Genomic DNA, 20,082 nt, shown 5'->3' with positions numbered 1-20,082 from the left:
AGGTCAGTTTGCGTTGCATTGACGTTTCCTGTCATTCCTTGTGTCACAGCATCTGAGTGCCCATCATAGGGCAGCACAGTAGCACAAGTGGATAGCACTGTGCCTTCACAGCGCCAGAGTCCCGGGTTCCATTCCCCGCTGGGTCACTGTCTGTGCGGAGTTTGCACGTTCTCCCCGTGTGTGCGTGGGTTTCCTCCGGGTGCTCCGGTTTCCTCCCACAGTCCAAAGACGTGCAGGTTAGGTGGATTGGCCATGATAAATTGCCCTTAGTGGCCAAAAGAAAGGTTAGGAGGGGTTACTGGGTTACGGGGATAGGGTGGAAGTGAGGGCTTAAGTGGGTCGGTGCAGACTCCATGGGCCGAATGGCCTCCTTCTGCACTGTATGTTCTATGTTCTGTAGCCAACAGTGGAGTCAGGAAATACGAATGACAAGATTTATCATCAACGTTCCAATCTGTTGCCATGATAGTTTTCAAAAGTATGAACCAGTTTGGGCAGTTAAATAAAGAGATTTCTTTTACTGGTTGGCTTGTTGGTACCAAAGGGGCGCAAGTTCAAGGCATTCGCCCAAGAAAAGAGAGGTGCGAGGACATTTCTTGCACAGCTTGGCCCAAATCTTCCAGCCTCCATCAGCGATGGGATGTTTATTGGAAGACGCAAGGCAGGACCCTGTGGAGGTCCTGATCCTATATGTGGGAATTTCCCAGAAAGTTTAAACTTACAATGGGGCTGATTCCCTGCTGCCTTCGGCCCTCTGCGATTATCTCCCATCCTGAGCTTTGGGTAGAGAGTTGGGCCAGCTGTGGGGGCTAACCTGGGTACTTGCCCTGTAAATGTTCAGATAGTTTAATACCTGTTCTATCAGCTGTGTAACTCAAGTCAGAACCACATCGGACCATCTTCCCCCACTGTCTACCCTTCTGGCCATCTGACCAGTGGGCGCCCCCCCCCCCCCCCCACCCCCCCCACCACCACCAAGTCCCCTGACTGGACTACCCCACCTGACTAAACCCCAACAACTGAATACCCCATGAGCACCCGACTACCCAGCCACCTACCTACCTACCTAACCCCGCCCCAGGCACACACCTATCCACCTCACCCATTCATCCACTCGTCCATTCACTAACCCACACTCATTCATTAAAAATCTTGGACCGTGAAAGACTTACCTGAATATGGCAGCTACAGACGTAAAAAGGGCCGTATGTGCTCGCTCTCTCTCTCTCTCTCTCTCTTTCTTTCACTCTCTCTCTCTCTCTCTCTCTCTCTCTCTCTCTCTCTCTCTCTCTCTCTGTCTCTCTCTCTCTCTCTCCCTCTCCCTCTCTCTCTCTGTCTCTCTCTCCCTCTCTCTCTGTCTCGCCCTCTCCCCCTCTCTGTCTTTCTCTCTCTCTCTGTGTCTCTCTCTCTCTCCCTCTCCCCCTCTCTCTGTCTTTCTCTCTCTCTCTGTCTTTCTCTCTCTCTCTGTCTGTCTCTCTCTCTCTCTTTCTCTCTCTCTCTGTCTCTCTCTCTCTTTCACTCTCTGTCACTCTCTCTCTGTCCCTCTTTCTCTCTCTGTGTCTCTCTCTCTCACTCTCTCTGTCTCTCTCTCACTCTCTCTGTCTCTCTCTGTCTGTCTGTCTCTCTCTCTCTCGCTCTCTCCCACCCCTCACTCTTACTACCCACGCTGGTCTTACACAGGAAATACTGTGCTGCCCATCTCTGCATCAGCCAGGATTGGAAGATACTGGAAGGAATGGGCAGTAATGCCGGGTCTGGAAAAACTTCGCGGGTGGTGACACATTGCCTCTAGACTATTGTTTAAAGAACGTGGAATGCTTTACCTCAGGTGGCTACTGAGGTCAAATTTGTAATATTTTAAAGAGAATGAGTTGGATTTGTAAAGGGAGAATATAAAAAGATATCCTGCCATGGGATGTGGGCATTGCTTTTTTAAAAATAAATTCAGAGCAGTGTTCTTCTAACCTTTTTTCCGGGGACCCATTTTTACCAACTGGCCAACCTGCGCGACCCACGCCGGCCGACCTGCGCGATCCACGCCGGCCGACCTGCGCGACCCACGCCGGCCGACCTGCGCGACCACGCCGGCCGACCTGCGCGACCACGCCGGCCGGCCTGCGCGACCCACGCCGGCCGACCTGCGCGACCCACGCCGGCCGACTTGTAAAACAAAAAACTGCGACCGTTTAAAAAAAAAGGCGGCCACACTGCACATAGATTTCATAGAATTTACAGTGCAGAAGGAGGCCATTCGGCCCATCGAGTCTGCACCAGCTCTTGGAAAGAGCACCCTACCCAAGGTCAACACCGCCACCCTATCCCCATAACCCAGTAACCCCACCCAACACTAAGGGCAATTTTGGACACTAAGGGCAATTTATCATGGCCAATCCACCTAAGCTGCACATCTTTGGACTGTGGGAGGAAACCGGAACACCCGGAGGAAACCCACGCACACACGGGGAGAATGTGCAGACTCCGCACAGACAGTGACCCAAGCCAGAATCGAACCTGGGACCCTGGAGCTGTGAAGCAATTGTGCTATCCACAAGGCTACCGTGCTGCCCATCAGGCATGCATGCCTGATCATTGGCGCGCACGCGCATAGTTTTGCGCATGCGCGCCGATGATCTGGCACGCATGTGCAGTGCGTCCGCATTTTTTTTTTACATGTTCGCGGCCATTTTGAAGGCCGCTTGCAGCTGCCGTTCTTAACAGCCGGCTGCTGCGCGCAGATTTGCGCGATCGGGAGCGTAGCGACCGACGGCTCCGCGACCCGCCCGGCGACCCACCCGCGGGTCGCGCCCCTGAGTTTGACAACGCCTGATTAAAAGTACCCAATTCTTTTTTTATTCCCATTGAAGGGGAAATTTAGCGTGGCCAATCCACCTACCCTGCACATCTTTGGGTTGTGGGGGTGAGACCCACGCAGACACGGGGAGAATCTGCAAACTCCAGACGGACAGTGACCCAGGGCCGGGATCGGACCCGGGTCATCGCGCCGTGAGGCAGCAGTGCTAACCACTGCGCCACCGTCCGCCCGAAATGTGAGCATTGCTGACAAGGCTCACATCTGTTGCCCCTTCCTAATTGCTCTTGAACAGAGTTCAGAGGCCTGGTTAAGAGTTAATCACGTTGCTGTGGTCCTGAAGTTAGGCCGGGTAACGACGGCAGATTTTCCTCTCTTAAAGGACATTAGTGAATCAGATGGGGCATCTGATGAGGCATCATGGACCAGCTGGCATTGGTGTTCGTGGACATCTTTAACCTGTCCCTACTCAACTCCGAGGTCCCCACTTGCTTCAAGAAGACCACCATCATACCGGTGCCAAAGAAGAACTAGGCAAAGTGCCTCAATGACTATCGCCCGGTGGCCCTGACTTCAGTCGTAATGAAGTGCTTCGAGAGGTTGATCATGAAGCGCATCACCTCCATACTCCCAGATCGCCTTGATCCACTGCAATTCGCTGACCGTCGCAACCGGTCCACAGCAGACGCCATTTCCCTGGCCCTACACTCATCCCTAGAGCATCTCGACAACAAGGACTCCTACATCAGATTCCTATTTATTGACTACAGCTCCGCCTTCAACACCATAATCCCAGCCAAGCACATATCAAAGCTCCAAAACCTAGGACTTGGCTCCCCACTCTGCAACTGGATCCTCGATTTTCTGACCAACAGACCACAATCAGTAAGAATGAACAACAACACCTCCTCCACAATAGTCCTCAATACCGGGGCCCTGCAAGGCTGCGTACTTAGCCCCCTATTCTGTTCCCTGTACACACACGACTGCGTGGCAAAACTTGGTTCTAACTCCATCTACAAGTTTGCTGACGATACAACCATAGTGGGCCGGATTTCGAATAACGACGAGTCAGAATACAGGAGGGAGATAGAGAACCTAGTGGAGTGGTGTAGCGCAACAATCTCTCCCTCAATGCCAGCAAAACTAAAGAGCTGGTCATTGACTTCAGGAGGCAAAGTACTGTACACACCCCTGTCAGCATCAACGGGGCCGAGGTGGAGATGGTTAGCAGTTTCAAATTCCTAGGGGTGCACATCTCCAAAAATCTGTCCTGGTCCACCCACGTTGACGCTACCACCAAGAAAGCACAACAGCGCCTATACTTCCTCAGGAAACTAAGGAAATTTGGCGTGTCTACATTGACTCTGACCAACTTTTACAGATGCACCATAGAAAGCATCCTATCGGGCTGTATCACAGCCTGGTATGGCAACTGCTCGGCCCAGGACCGCAAGAAACTTCAGCGAGTCGTGAACACTGCCCAGTCCGTCACACAAACCCGCCTCCCATCCATTGACCCCATCTACACCTTCCGCTGCCTGGGGAGAGCGGGCAGCATAACCAAGGACCCCTCCCACTCGGCTTACTCACTCTTCCAACTTCTTCCATCGGGCAGGAGATACAGAACAAGCACGAACAGACTCAAAAACAGCTTCTTCCCCGCTGTTACCAGACTCCTAAATGACCCTCTTAAGGACTGACCTCATTAACACTACACCCCTGTATGCTTCATCCGATGCCGGTGTCGATGTAGTTACATTGTATACCTTGTGTTGCCCTGTTATGTATTTTCTTTTATTCCCTTTTCTTCCCATGTACCTCATGATCGGTTGAGCTGCTCGCAGAAAAATACTTTTCACTGTACCTCGGTATACGTGACAGTAAACAAATCCAATCCATCCATTACTGAGGCTAGTTTTATGTTCCAGCTGCCGTGGTGGGATTTTAACCCACATCCTCAGAAGCATTAACCTTGGGCCTCTGGATTACTAGCCCAGTGACAGTACCACTTTGCCACCACCTCCCCTAAGGAGTAAAAGAGAAAACGCAGAGCTGGGTCTGATGCACCCTCTCCCTTGTTATGATGTAAATTTCATCCTTTCTGTGATACTGCGATAGCCAAATTCTATCATCCAGCTGCTCTTGAACATTATTTATCGGTTGTCTTTCTTGTGCTCCTCTCTATTGTATCTCTTCCTCTTCACTGTATCTGGCTCCCGCTCTACTGTATCATTTCCCTCTTAGCCATATCTCTGTTTTCTCTGCTTGGTGATGACTGCATTATTCTGAATTCAATCATTGTCCACTTTAAACTAGGAGCAGCACGGTAGCACAGTGGTTAGCACAATTGCTTCACAGCTCCAGGGTCACAGGTTTGATTCTCGGCTTGGGCCACTGTCTGTGCGGAGTCTGCACGTCCTCCCCCGTGTCTGCGTGGCTTTCCTCCGGGTGCTCCGGTTTCCTCCCACAAGTCCCGAAAGACGTGCTTGTTAGTTAGGTGAATTGGACATTCTGAATTCTCCCTCTGTGTACCCGAACAGGCGCCGGATTGTGGCGACTAGGGGCTTTTCACAGTAACTTCATTGCAGTGTTAATGTAAGCCTACTTGTGATAATAACGATTATTAATAATGTAGCTTGGTGTCGAATTTTGCTTTATAACACTTGTGAAAAGTCTGGTGATGTTTTTTGAGGGCAAAGGAGTTATATAAATAAAATTCCTTTTGCTGCTATTGGCGTTAAAGAACATCACGAGTTATTAAGACAGTTAAAACCTTGAATGTTCAGGAGAGTTCAAATAAACAGTGAGCAGAAACGTGAAGTTTTAATTGAAGGGACATTTCTGGAAAAATCATGGCCTGAGCTCGAAAAATTTGCAGCAAATGAACAATGAAGCTCAAGTGTCTGGTATAGTCCTCCGAGCACAAGGTGGCGGTATTGCAGATTCCACCCCTCCCTCTCTTTCCCCTTGTGGCAGCTTCAGGATCCACCTTTCTCTATTTGCCTGCTTGTCAGATTCTCTTGATTCTTGCGTCTTGCTCAGGCTGAGGGCTCCTCACTATCACGGGCTGGTTACACGTTTTATTCTCCGGCCAGACCACGGGTAAAATGCCCAGTTTTGAGGCTCAGTTACCGCGATTGAATTTAAAATCGTAAAGCCCTCCCGCATCCTTTCTGGCTACAGGCACATTCGGTAAGCATACGATGTGGTGCAGAGGTTTTGTTTTCTTGTGACACGACGGAGATCCGTTTCGGACGCCGCTGCAGATGCAGCTTGTTTCTGGTGCTTTCCTCGAAAGTAGGTTCCCCACAAAGCCCCCCCCCCTCCACTAAGTGCACGGCCTCCCGACAGGTGCGTGGGCCAGGAGGTGCGATGAACTAATTCACAACAGACCATGAATTAAACCTCGGGCCATGTGGGTCTTGCGCCGCACAGTTAAACACACAACGTGGTACGCTTACCCGGCAATAACCGCTGTACTTCTGCAGCCGAATGCCTGATGATGGAGAGATTTGAAGTTAAACAGTAGAACTGGCAGGAAGTGCAGCTTGCCGAGGATATGGGGAGCAAGGCAGTTTTAAAACCATAGCAGCAGACGTGACGTGTAATTATGTCTTAGACCATACCAGCATATACTCTACTAGTTAGCCTGGCTGAGTGGGTTTGTGAGACACCATGGAGAACGTCTGCGGGGCGAATTGGTAGTTCTTGGGCAGATGCTGAGTTTAAATAAGTGGATCCACTAATGGGTGGTTGTTAACAGGATGCCAATTAACCGCCAGGGGCTAACTGAGAGTGGGCAATGCCATTTACTATATTCTGTTTTTGAGCCACATTCCTGTTTGCGATGTGATCAAAGTTGTTATCTGTCCCTAAATATTGATTGTGAAGTTAGACTGTTTGTTCTGTTTCGCAACCGACCACAGGAATGTGGCAGAAAGCTTTCAAACACGGAGGATTAAAAAGTGTGGATAGTGGTACAATGGTGACTTAACATTCATGTGTTTTTTTAAAAAGCTGAGTAGAGGCTGCTGTTTTGGTTGTCAACATGTTCTTTTAGACCCTGTTTAAAAGTAAAGAGCGGAATTTCTAACTACAGTGTAATCATTGTTGCTCTGCCCTCTTGGGCAGCCGGTTTCCAGTAGCATAGTGAGTGCCGGGACTCACTCGAGGAGGTGGTGGTTCCCTGTAGTGGAGGGGGCCCTGGCAGCAATTATAGGTGCAGTCGCTGGAGGGAGAGGACGCCACCTTTTCTGGCTCGGACTGGATGCTAATCCTGCCTTTACAAGCCATCAGCGCAGTCTGTACACTCTATCTCTCTCTCTCTCTCTGCCCCCCCCTCTCTCTCTGCCCCCCTCTCTCTCTGCCCCCCTTCTCTCTGCCCCCTCTCTCTGCCCCCTTCTCTCTGCCCCCTCTCTCTGCCCCCCTTCTCTCTGCCCCCTCTCTCTCTGCCCCCCTCTCTCTCTCTCTGCCCCCCCTCTCTCTCTGCCCCCTCTCTCTGCCCCCTCTCTCTCTCTGCTCCCTTCTCTCTGCCCCCTTCTCTCTGCCCCCCTCTCTCTGCCCCCCCTCTCTCTCTGCCCCCTCTCTCTCTCTGCCCCCCTCTCTCTGCCCCCCTCTCTCTCTCTCTGCCCCCTTCTCTCTGCCCCCCTCTCTCTGCCCCCTTCTCTCTGCCCCCCTCTCTCTCTCTGCTCCCCCTCTCTCTCTGCCCCCTCTCTCTCTCTTCCCCCATCTCTCTGCCCCCTTCTCTCTGCCCCCTTCTCTCTGCCCCCCTCTCTCTGCCCCCCTCTCTTTCTCTGCCCCCTCTCTCTTTCTGCCCCCCTCTCTCTGCCCCTCCCTCTCTCTCTCTGCCCCCCATCTCTCTGCTCCCCTCTCCCTGCCCCCCCTCTCTCTCTGCCCCCCTCCTCCCTCTCTCTACCCCCCTCTCTCTCTCTGCCCCCTCTCTCTCTCTCTCTGCCACCCTCTCTCGCTCTCTCATTCTCTGTGTGTTTCTCTCTCTCTGCTCCCCCCTCTCTCGCTTTCTTGCTCTCTCTGCCTCCCCTCTCTCTCTCTGCCCCCTCACTCTCTCTGCCCCCTCTCTCTCTCTGTCCCCCCTCTCTCTCCCTGTCTCTGCCTCTCTCTCTCTCTGTCTGTCTCTCTATCTCTCTGACTCTGCCCATCTCTCTCTCTGTCTCTCTCTCTCTCTGCCCCCCCTCTCTTTGTCTCTGCCCCTCTCTCTCTGTCGTCCCCTCTCTCTCTCTCTCTCTCTGTCTCTGTCCCCCCTTTCTCTCTCTCTCTCTCTCTCTGTCTCTCACTCTGTGTGTGTGTGTGTGTGTGTGTGTGTGTCTCTCTCTCTGCCCCCCCCCCCCCCCATACACACGCACTCTCACACTCCTTGCCCAGTGTGCAAGCTCTGATTCTCAGGCATCTAAACTGTGAAATGTACTGTGGGGTGAGAATTTACCACTCTACATTGTCACAGACGGCTGCCACAGCGCTGGGTGATATTGCAGAGTCCCTTTTGAAAGGGTGTGTGTGTACAGCGTGAAGAGGGTGTTTCCCAGTTCCTGTGCTGTGATAATCTGGCGCTGGATTTACATTGGGGAGCTGCTTCTTTACGCTGCTTGCTGCATAAATCAGGCCGTTTGATTCGGCCAAAACAACTTTAAAACTGTGCACATATAATCTCTTAACATATGTGGTCCTTTTCAAATCATAAACAGCTTTTCCTCCCAACCCTGGTAACCTGCCAAACATTGGGGAAGGTCTGTTCAGACCATTTACGTAGTTTAGTGACTGCCAGCAAATATAATTGGCTTTTCATAATTGTTTTGACGACTGAATATCCCCCTTGCAGCTTCCGAAATCTACTCGGGGTCACAGTCCCGCAATACCTGATGTTCTGTAAATGTATAACCTGCTACTTTGCTAATTGGAACTGGAGTGAAATACATTCTCGTGGGTGCAGCCCCACTGGGTTCTATCTTGGGGTAGGGCATATAATTCCTGTGGCATTTTAATGACACTTTAACCTGTTAATAGCTAGTGCAGGAATTTGACACAATTAGTTTGAAGATCATGTGCTCAGTGGGAATTGTCCCCGCGGATTTAAAAACATAAATAAACCCTTCCCCCTCCGTGATGTTATCCCCCTCCGCTAGCTGCGATTGTGGACATTGCTCTCGCCCCTGTTGGCATCAGTTAAGCCGACTGGTGGGACACGCGCGTCCGTTGCCTGGGTGCCTTCCTCGATCCCCCACTTCCTCTTGTACATTCACGATTTTCCAGAAAGCGAATTGTTGTCTTGTGGCTTTGTTATTTCGTGCAGCAGCACTTTGGGACACGGAGACTCCTATTCGGGTTAAAGCGCCGAACGACCCAAAGTTGCTGGTTTGTCCCGCTGGCGAGTTGCTGGAGACGAGAACAGGATGTGGCCACGATACATAAATCCCAACATTGAACACGCAAATGAATTTTCAGTGAACCGCGTTCATTCTTTGCATTAGATCAGTATCTCGCAAAGTAGAGAGAGCAAGCTCGACAAAGGCCAGCGAAGAGCAGCAAACCCAAATGATTTATTTCCCCCTGTCCCCCAGAAACGCTTGAGATCTTTGCTGCAGCCGTGACTGAGATGAGCTAGCTAATGCTGGAGGTTTCTGGGACCCCCTTGTGCAATGGCTCAGTGCTACTCTAGGTAAAAGCTTTGTTAAGGCCTCGGGGAAGTCCGAGGGCTGCTAAATCATAGAATTTACAGTGCAGAAGGAGGCCACTCGCCCCCTCGAGCAAGGCTGCACCGGCCCTTGGAAAGAACACCCTACGCCTCCACCCCATCCCAGTAACACCACCTAACCAGACCGGGGGGGGGAGGAGGAGGAGGAGGAGGAGAGGAGAGGAGAGCAGAGAGAGAGACGTGCAAACTCCACACAGACAGTCACCCGAGGCCGGAATTGAACCCGGCTCCCTGACGCTGTGAGGCAGTAGTGCTAAACACTGTGCCACCCTGCCGTCCCTGGAACAAATAATACTGGCATCTGTTACTTGATGTGTTCGCTTACATGTAAGCAGTGACCCACATTCCATGATATTTCAGCTGTGCAAGAACTGAAATATCAGCACGGTAGGGCAGCATGGTAGCATTGTGGATAGCACAATTGCTTCACAGCTCCAGGGTCCCAGGTTCAATTCCGGCTTAGGTCATTGTCTGTGCGGAGTCTGCACATCCTCCCCGTGTGAGCGTGGGTTTCCTCCGGGTGCTCCGGTTTCCTCCCACAGTCCAAAGATGTGCAGGTTAGGTGGATTGGCCAAGCTAAATTGCCCTTAGTATCCAAAATTGCCCTTAGTGTTGGGTGGGGTTACTGGGTTATGGGGATAGGGTGGAGGTGTTGACCTTGGGTGGGGTGCTCTTTCCAAGAGCCGGTGCATACTCGATGGGCCGAATGGCCTCCTTCTGCACTGTAAATTCTATGATAATCTATGATGCGGAGACGCATCATTAAGAATTACAAATTTACTATTTTTTGACAGTGGTCGCCCACTGTGAGAGTTTTGAGTGGCGTGTGCTGATTTAAGGAGAATAACAAATGGCAGGTAACTTTGCACCCCGGTGCAGAAGTTTGGGAATTGTCTGAGGGGGAATGAGGCGGGGGACGGCGACGTAATAATGGCAACTAAAGAAGTTGCAAAGCCCGTTTCACCACCCTGCTAACTGCAGGCATATGTGTCAAAGAGATCACGAGGAGGAAGTGCACGGGGGGAGGGGTCGGAGGGAGGAGGAGGGGAAAAAAAAAACACAACAGAAAACTGAGGCTAAGAAAGGAAAGCTTGCCAAGTTCAGAGAGACGTGGGCGGTATAATCTGGGTTTTGATGTTTGCGATGCTGTCAGTTCAAAAATATTCAGCCTTTCGCAACAAGGTGTTATCAGCTCTTTTTAAAATCGCTGGGCAGTCTGTGGGTGACTGCGCGGGTTTAAAAGATCACTCTATGTAAAGGCTGTGTCACAGAAGCTGAAGTAACTTTCCCGCCTGAGTTTATGGTGCAATCTTCTGATTACCAACCGCAGTTTATCCGAGTAACTTGTTCTTCCTCCTTCCCTCCTTCCCCCCCGCGCACCTTGTAGAATGGACTGATCCAGGCTACCTTGCTGCTTTGATAATGAGCTCAGTGATGTAAGAACTCGGTACGCCAGGCTGCTGGTTGGAGGGACCAGCGCTTTGCATATTCAACAAGGTGTGTGCGCTCTCGCTGCACAGAAGTCCTCCAGGGTGCCCGTGGCAGAGGTACCCTTGATTCTCCTTTCACTCCTGGAGTTTGGGAATGTTCGCCTGGGACCTGAACGAAGAGAAGGAGAAAAAGAAAAGGCTGGATTAGAGTGGCTGAGTTTTTATTTGGTGGGGAGGCGTGTGCTTGTGGCTACGAGAGATTTTCGAAGTCAGGACACACGAGTAAAGAGGGAAAAATGCTGGAGGGGATTCCTTTTTCGCAGGCGGAATTGTAGCCTAAGTGCTCATCGCTTAGTACTTTTGAGCTGCTGGAGTTCACCATATGAAAGATCCAGTGGCCAGATTGAAGGATCCCGGCTTTCAGACTAAAGGGGATTGCTTTTTCTTTCCTCCCCAACTTTTAAAGTTTCGTTTTGTGTTTGAAACCCTCTCGGTTTAGCTCGCTCGCTCAGATGGAGATACAGAGGCGATCCATGACGCCACCCCTGTCACCTGCGGCGTATGTCAATTCAACGCAATACTCCAGTGTGCTGGAGGGAAGGTTCAAGCAGTTGCAAGGTAAGACTCCACTTCCCGCCTTCCGCCCTGACACTGGACACCGGCGGCAAGAGCTTGCACAAGTGCTGTCAGTGTGTTCTGCACAACACGGAGCTGAAAGGCCAAAGTACCATTGCTGCAAGCAGTGCCCCGAGTGCCTCTCTCCCTAGTTTAGTCTGCTCCAAGACTTCCATGTGGTGTCTTGATGTGAGCTGCGGCGGGCAAATAGCATTGTGGTTTCTCAGCATGCTAGAAACTTGTATCCTGTTTCAGGAGATCGCCCAGTAATCTGGCCCCCCCTCCACCCCTCTTGGGGGGCTCACTCAGCACCACTTTTACAGGGAGGCAGACTGAGAGTAAACATGTGGGGCTGGCTCACCCTTGTTTGCATAACTGTAGCCACTTTAAAAAAAAACATTTTGTGCTGGAGCTGCCAGTCCCCCGATATGGAGCAACTCGGACTGATCATTCGCCTGCCTCGGCGAATTGGACACGTTTAAATGTGTGCGTCGCTGCCTGTTTTAAATCAGCTCACCTCGAGCCGGCAGGCCCCCCAAGTGCACGTTGCTTTAACCTGGCTCCTGTACCCGAGGAGTGGAATCCTGGCGGAGCTTGATCCTAGTTATGTTATGAGGCGCAGCTGATGGACAGAGGCCGATGCCTTTGCCGCACCCACACTAAGCAGCACGGCAGCACAGTGGTTAGCACTATGGCTTCTCCGTGCCAGGGACCCGGGTTTGATTCCTGGTTTGGGTCACTGCCTGAGCGGAGTCTGTATGTTCTCCCCGTGTCTGCGTGGGTTTCCTCCAGGTGCTCAGGTTTCCTCCCACAAGTCTTGTTAGGTGAATTGGACATTCCGAATTCTCCCTCCGTGTACCCGAACAGGCGCCGGAATGTGGCGACGAGAGGATTTTCACAGTAACTTCATTGCAGTGTTAATGTAAGCCTACTTGTGACAATAAATATTATTATTATTAGTAACGCCAGTTTCTGATGTATCAATATCCCACAGTGAACCGCAGGCATAAGTAAACTTACTGGATGTGTCTGGGTGACTGAGGGGGCAAACTTTAACTTGTTTCATTATCTCCGAGAGTATGGTCTGTTTCTCAGACCTAGAAAAAATAGTCTTGAAGCTTCCCAAACTAAAATTTGAAGTTTGAAAATTTGATTATTTATTGGTGAATTTTTACTTTGATGGTAAAGCCTCCTATTACTGACGGTATCTTCAGGTTTTTGCTGGGATTATAACCTGCGATTTATTCTTTCCCTCTGTCCCAGTCTACGATTTGTGGTTATTTAATGTTCCCAGGAAGGCATGTACATCACGTCACTCAGCACTGGCTCTGTGTATTCCTACAACAGCAGCTTGCATTTATATAACACCCATAATGCAGTAAAACATGCCAAGGTGCTTCACAGAAGCATGGCCAAAAGGGCAGCATGGTAGCATCGTGGTTAGCACTGTGGTTTCACAGCGCCAGGGTCCCAGGTTCGATTCCCTGCTGGGTCACTGTCTGTGCGGAGTCTGCACGTTCTCCCCGTGTCTGCGTGGGTTTCCTCCGGGTGCTCATGTTTCCTCCGACAGACCAAAGACGTGCAGGTTAGGTGGACTGGCCATGCTAAATTACCCTTAGTGTCGAAACAGGTTAGGAGGGGTTATTGGGTTAGGGGGATAGGGTGGAAGTGAGGGCTTAAGTGGGTCGGTGCAGACTCGATGGGCCGAATGGCCTCCTTCTGCACTGTATGTTCTATGTTCAAACAGAATTTGAAACTGCTTTGATTGATATACTGCGGCTAATGGCCAAATGTTTGGTAAAGGAGCTGAGTTTTAAGGGACATCTTAAAACAGGGGGCGGCAGAGTGACACTGCTGCCTCACAGCGCCAGGGACCTGGGTTCGATTCCGGCCTTGGGTGACTGTCTGGGGTTTGCACGTTCTCCCCATGTAGGTTTCCTCCGGGTGCTCCAGTTTCCTCCCACCAGTCCAAAGGTGTGCAGGTTAGGTGGTTTGGCCACGGTAAATTGCCCCATAGTATCTAAAGGTTAGGTGGGGTTACGGGGATAGGGTGGAGGAGTGGACTCTTTCGCAGAGTTGGTGCAGACTCAATGGGCTGAATGGCCTCGCTCTTCACTGTAGGAGAGAGGAGTAAGGAGTTGAAGAGGTTTAGGGAGGGAATTCAAAAACCTAAGGCCGAGGCAGTTGAAGGCACTGTTATCGATGGACAGCAATTTAAAATGGGGGATGCGCAAGAGGCCAGAATTGGAAAGAACACAGAGGTTTCGGAGATCTGTAGAGAGAGAGAAGGTCACGAAACTAGGGAAGAGCGAGGCGATGGAGGAATTTGAAAAAAAGTGATGAGAATCTTAAAAGCAAGTGATTGCCAGAACGGGAGCCATTGAAGGCTAGCAAATTGGGGTGAGTTAAATGTGCAGCAAAGTTTTGAGCGACTTCAAAGTTTAGAAGGGCAGAAGATGGGAGACTGACCAGGAGCCAATCAAATGTAGGGGTAGAGTTTCATTGGCAGCTAAGGCAAGGGTAGCGATGTTATGGAGGTGGAAGCAGGCGGTCGATGTATGGCCAGAAACCTGCCGTTAGGTGTCACATATGAAACCGAGGTTGTAATCAGTCTGGACGACTTCCATAGAAAGAGAGAGAGAGAGAGAGAGAGATGTAATTGTGTCTGGGATTTTCGCGGCAGCGACCAAAGACAATGGTTTTGGTATGCACAACATTTATTTGGAAGGATATTTAACCTCAGCCAGTGAGTGCTGGGTGTCGGACAAGCAATGTGACAAATCGTTGGAGCGATTGAGAGAGGTGGTGGTGAGGTTGAGTTGCATCTATTCGGTGTACACGTGGAAACTAATGAGAGGAGGACAATGTAGAATTTCAAAAGGGCATAGACGTGTCGGTCGAATGAGCGGACAGGTGGCAAAATGAAACTCCATGTAGAGAAATGTGAAATGATTCACTTTGGTAGGAAGAACATGGAGCAACAATATAAAATGAAGAGTACAATTTTTATTTTAATAAACAATTTTATTGAGGCATTTTGGCATAATAAACTGCAACAATACAGAACCGTGTGCAAACAATCAACATAGTGCAAAGAAAACCAGCTCCCATCCCACAAGGACCCGCCTAGTTAACTCCCTAATCTACATTGTCCTAACCCCCCCCCCCACTGATGATTAATCTTCCACGAAGAAGTCGATAAATGGTTGCCACCTGACAGTGACCCTCTCAGAGCGAACTTGATTTTCTCCAGACCGAGAAAGCTCGCCATGTCCGATAGCCAGGCCTCCGACTTTGGGGGCTTTGAGTCCCTCCACTCCAGCAGTACTCGTCGCCGGGCTACCAGGGAAGCAAAGGCCAGAACGTCGGCCTCTCTCTCTTCCTGGACTCCCGGGTCCTCCGAAACTCCCAAAATTGCCACCTCCGGACTCATCACCACCCTTGTTTTCAGTACCCGGGACATAACGTCTGCGAATCCCTGCCAGTACCCCCTGAGTTTTGGACATGCCCAGAACATGTGGACATGGTTCGCTGGTCCTCCCGCACATCTGGCGCACCTGGCCTCCAATCGAAAAAATTACTCATCCGGGCCACCGTCATATGGGCCCGGTGGACGACCTGAAGAGTACAATTTTAAAGGGAATCCAGGAACAGAGGGACCTGGGTGGTTTATGTCTAAATCAATGAAGGTGGCAGGAGAGGTTGAGAGCGTGGATACTAAAACATACAGGGCTGTACTCTCCGATCGCCGACGGCGGAATTGGTGATCGGCCGGAGAATCCATGTTTATGCCGGAATCGGGGGCGGCGCCGTTTTTCCGATGCTCTGCCCACTCAAAAACGGCGCACTCCTCGTATGCCGCACACCATCGGGACGGCTTTGGGACGTCACCTGAGGCCCTCCCCCGATGGGCTGAGTCCCCGACGGCGTGGGTCTCGTGTCCTATCACTTTTCGGGATCCTGGCGTGGCGGCTGCAGACTGTGTCCAGTGCCACAGTCCTGAGGGCGGGCTTCGGCAGGGGGTGGTCTGTGGTTGGCGTGGGGGTTCCAGGGGGCACGATCTTGCAGGCCAGGTCTGTGCACGGCCGTCGCCATGTTGTACGGCGTGGCCACAGACCCCTCCATTCTGCGTCCGTGGGGCTTTACGTGGCACGGCTGCTAGCATCCCACCGAATGGAGGATTGGTGTGGGCGTGCCACTGACTTTTTGGTCGTACGGCCAGACGAACCCTGTGGACATAGCTGCAGAATCGGAGAATCCAGCCCCAGGTACCCCGGGCTTTATTAATAGGAGCAAAAATACATAGAAGAGCAAGGAGGCTGTGTTGAACTTATGTAAGATACTAGTTTGGCTTCAACTGGAGTATTGTGCCCAGTTCTGGGCAACTTTCTTTCGGAAGAATGTGCAGGCATTAGAGTCAGTGAAGAAAAGATTCAAGAGAATAGTTTCCATGAATGGGGAACTTCAGTAATGAAAACAGATTGGATAAAGATATTCAAAGTCATGAGGGACAAAGTAGATGGGGAGAAACGTTTCCCGCTTGTGAAAGGATTGAGACCAAGAGGGCACAGATTTTAAGTGATTAGTAAAAGACTAATAAAAGTATTTTTTGGTATGGCCAATCCACCTAACCTGCACATCTTTGGACTGTGGGAGTAAACCGGAGCACCCGGAGGAAACCCACGCAGACACGGGGAGAACGTGCAGACTCCGCACAGACAGTGACCCAAGGCCGGAATTGAACCTGGGTCCCTGGCGTTGTGAGGCAGCAGTGCTAACCCGCTGTAAAAGAGCGAAAGTGCAGAGAGGAGAAGCTTTTTCACTTAGCGGGTGGTTATGGTCTAGAATGCAATTTCTAAGAGTGCGGTGGAGGTCAGTTCAGCCGGAGAATTCAAAACGGAATATAAGACGGTTATCTGGAAAAGAAGAATGTGCAGGATTATGGGGAGAAGGCGGAATAGCGGAACTGGGTGAATAGCTCATTGGGAGAGCTAGTGCGAACACGATGGGCCATTCTGTGATATAATGCATACTGAGCGCGTGGCGCAACATTGAATATATGGAGAAATTCAGACATTAAAAAAACCTTGTCAGACATTGGGGAGCCTCAATGCTGCGTTTGGTCACCCACAACCCAATTTCATTCACTCCCTGTAGCGGCAACATAGAGAGGCCACGTGCACCAGAATTACCGGCGTCGTTCTGGTGGTTCAACGGTAGTCGTGAATTTTGGATCTGTGAAGGATTTTCTGAATGGGTAGGCCCTGGGTTAATACTCTGGATATGTAAATTACTCAGCCACACACTGTTCTCTGGGCCATCACCAAAAAAAAAGGTAAATGGCTGTCATAGAATCATAGAATTTATAGCCCCACTGTTTTGAGCTTCTCATTTTGATCCTATCATGCGGTTTCCATACTGCTGGCCAGTACCAATTGTTTTCCCCCATTAGCAGGAGAGGTCAGTGTGCGGCCAGAGTGAGAGTTGAAAACTTAATTTTGCATTAGGGGGAAACATGACATGAAATGACTAAGTTCCCAACTGCTTTCTTTTGTAAGACATCGTATTTTGTTTTTGCAAAAAATATGCTTTATTCAAGAATAATCTGAAAGAACTTTAGTTTTTTTGCAAATTTAAAGTGCCCAATTCTTTTTCCCAATGAAGGGGCAATTTACCGTGGCCAATCCACGCTTTCTGTGCCCGGTGGGAACCGCAGGGGTTGGGGTGCTTTATTGACCCCTCTAATTGCACTCGTATTTGATGTTTCTATGTTTCCGTTGATCTTTGTTACGTGCGGGGAGTACTCCTAACAGGAGCGGCCCTTTTTTGCTTTGTCCCTCAGTTTGTTTCCTTTCTTCTGTTTTGTTGGTGGACCTCAAAAACAATCCACCTAACCTGCACATCCTTTTGGGTTGTGGGGGCGAGACCCACGCAGGCACGGGGAGAACGTGTAAACTCCACACAGACAGTAACCCGGGTCCTCGGCGCCGTGAGGCAGCAGTGCTAACCAGTGCACGGCCCTCCCGCCCCCAAAAAGAACATTACGCAATGCATTTCAAATGATCATAACTAAAAGTGTTCTAAACAGGCAACTTTTTCCACCGAGCACGTTGCACTTTGAAGTGCCTCAAAACAATTGTATTAACTATAATCATTAAAGAACCAGTTTTCTTTCCAAGGGGGTCCACACCGTTACCAGCCCCTGGGTGTAATATGGCTGAAAGTCTTTACGCACTGGTCTTTCCCCATTAGGCCTTTGCGTTCGCTGCCTCCAGCTTGGGTGCGTCCCTCAGCGCATAGTCTTGGGACCTTGGAATGTGCCAGTCTGCAACACTCGGTCAGGGACAGCCCTTTCCACTGGAAGACTAGCAGGTTTTGGGCAGATCAAAGAGCATCTTTCGCTGGGATGATGATCCTCCAGCTGCAGTTTATGTTTGTCTCGGTGTGTGAGTGCGTCCCTGGGAACAGCCCACAAGAGCATGGAGTCCAGACCTGCGGGCTTCGACTGTATGATCTTTAACGAGCGTTCAGTCTGCGAATGCACTTGGCTCAGTGGAGGCTGATGTCACACGTGGGTCTAATTCCGGTTGGATTTTCATGTTAGGCAAGGGAGTCAGGGGTTTGGGGAGCAGACAGAAAGGTGGAGTTAAGACCACAATCTGATCAGCCATGATCTTATCGAATGGTGGAGCAGGCTCGAGGGGGTCAAATCATCTCTTGCCCCTGCTCCGAAATCCTATCTCCCAGTGGCAGCGATAGTGTCCTCCTGTGCAACATTCCTCTGTCAACCAATAAATAGCGTTGAATGGTCATGCATCTTAATGCTTTTTGTGACTTAAATAACCAGTCACGGTTCGACTTTGTAACCTGCTGTGAGGTAATTCTGAGAGACATGCGTACAATGGGCAGCATGGTAGCACCGTAGTTAGCACAGTTGCGTCACAGCTCCAGGGTCCCTGGTTTGATTCCTGGCTTGGTTCACTGTCTGTGCGGAGTCTGCACGTTCTCCCCGTGTGTCCGTGGGTTTCCCCCGGGTGCTCCTGTTTCCTCCCACAGTCCCAATGATGTGCAGGTTAGGCGGATTGGCCATGCTAAATTGCCCTTAGTGTCCAAAAAAGGTTAGATGGGATTACGGGGAGAGGATGGAGCTGTGGGCTTAGGTAGGATGCTCTTTACAAGGGCTGATGCAGACATGATGGGCTGAATGGCCTCCTTCTGCGCTGTAAATTATATTAAATCTTTCAATCATTAGAAAAATTAAATAGTAAGGAAAATATTACTCAGTTCACCCCCTATCCTGGTTCCTATTCCCTTGCCCCCTTGAACTGCCTGTCCAGCAACGTTCATACATAAAGGACCACAATTTGCTGGATGCCTCCTCAAATTAAGTAGCTTCTGTGTTGCTCTAAACGTCTTTTAGCTGCAGATAAGACCGGTGGTGCTTCAGGGCACTGATGTGTTTTTATGAGGTTTCTGGATGGCACATGACACACAGAATCAGTAAATACAGCTCTGTGTACACACACACACACACTGACTGTCAGCTCACATGCTGGGCAAGATCAAAAGATAAGCGGCTTAACTCTTTCATTACTTACTCAAATGGGTTTAATGAAAGATTCTCCTTTGATAGCTCTTTTTTGTGGCGTAGATAATATGTACCATAACATCCGATTGCAGCTCACAATATTTAGAGAGTTACTCAGATAATTCTATGTTTGTTGTTTTTATTGATAAAATGCAAGTCTTTGAGATTTCCCTGCTGTGAGGGTTAATATACGGGTGCATTAAGCATTTGAATATGAACAAAACACAATTTCAAGGCCCAAATATGCTGCTAACGTGAAAACTGCTCCTCTCGTGAATAGCAATTAGGGATATTAGTATCTCATACCTTGGAATTGGGTTAGCAATGAGAAGCAGGTCTGATTTTTAAAAAAGGACTTTCATTGGCGCCAAGCTTGCCGAAACTGGCTGTCTCACAGCACCAGGGACCCAAGATGGATTCCAGCCTGGGGTTGATTGTGTGGCTTTTGCACATTCTCCCCCGTGTCTGCGTGAGTTTCCTCCAGGTGCTCTGGTTTGCTCCCGTAGTCCAAAGATGTGTTGCTTAGTTGTATTGATGGGCGGCATGGTGGCGCAATGGCTAGCACTGCTACCTCACAGCACCGAGGACCCGGGTTCGATCCCGGACCCGGGTTCGATCCCGGACCCGGGTCACTGGCCATGTGGAGTTTGCACATTCTCCCCGTGTCTACGTAGGTTTCACCCCTACAACCCAAAGATGTGCAGTGTAGGTGGATTGGCCATGCTAAATTGCCCGGGAAAATTAATGTTGCCCTCTGAGTATTTTCTTTTATTTTGTTTTCATGTACTTAATGATCTGTTGAGCTGTTCGCAGAAAAATACTTTTTACTGTACCTCGGTACACGTGACAATAAACAAAATCCAAATCCCCAAAAATGAATTGGGTACTTACATTTTTTTTTTTTTAAAAAGGCACATGGCGTGCTTGCCCT

General features: G+C 50.2%; 1 protein-coding gene across 4 annotated transcripts in view; it reads left to right on the top strand.

Annotated features, from left to right (window-relative positions):
* Positions 1–20,082, top strand: part of sptbn2 (spectrin, beta, non-erythrocytic 2) — a 347,367-nt gene that overhangs the window by 132,737 nt on the left and 194,548 nt on the right. Inside the window, exon 1 of one of the 4 annotated variants that reach the window (XM_072489369.1) lies at positions 10,764–11,566. The exons of the other annotated variants lie outside the window; for them this stretch is intronic. Coding sequence (XP_072345470.1) covers positions 11,461–11,566 — 106 coding nt within the window. The 5' untranslated portion in view covers positions 10,764–11,460. Of the gene's footprint in view, positions 1–10,763; positions 11,567–20,082 lie in introns of those variants that run through there. 4 annotated transcript variants of the gene reach the window in all.

Source organism: Scyliorhinus torazame, chromosome 24 (assembly GCF_047496885.1).
Source record: "Scyliorhinus torazame isolate Kashiwa2021f chromosome 24, sScyTor2.1, whole genome shotgun sequence".
Lineage (NCBI taxonomy): Eukaryota > Metazoa > Chordata > Chondrichthyes > Carcharhiniformes > Scyliorhinidae > Scyliorhinus > Scyliorhinus torazame.
Note: the sequence above shows the minus strand (reverse complement) of the source record. Positions and strands in the feature narration are given on the sequence as shown.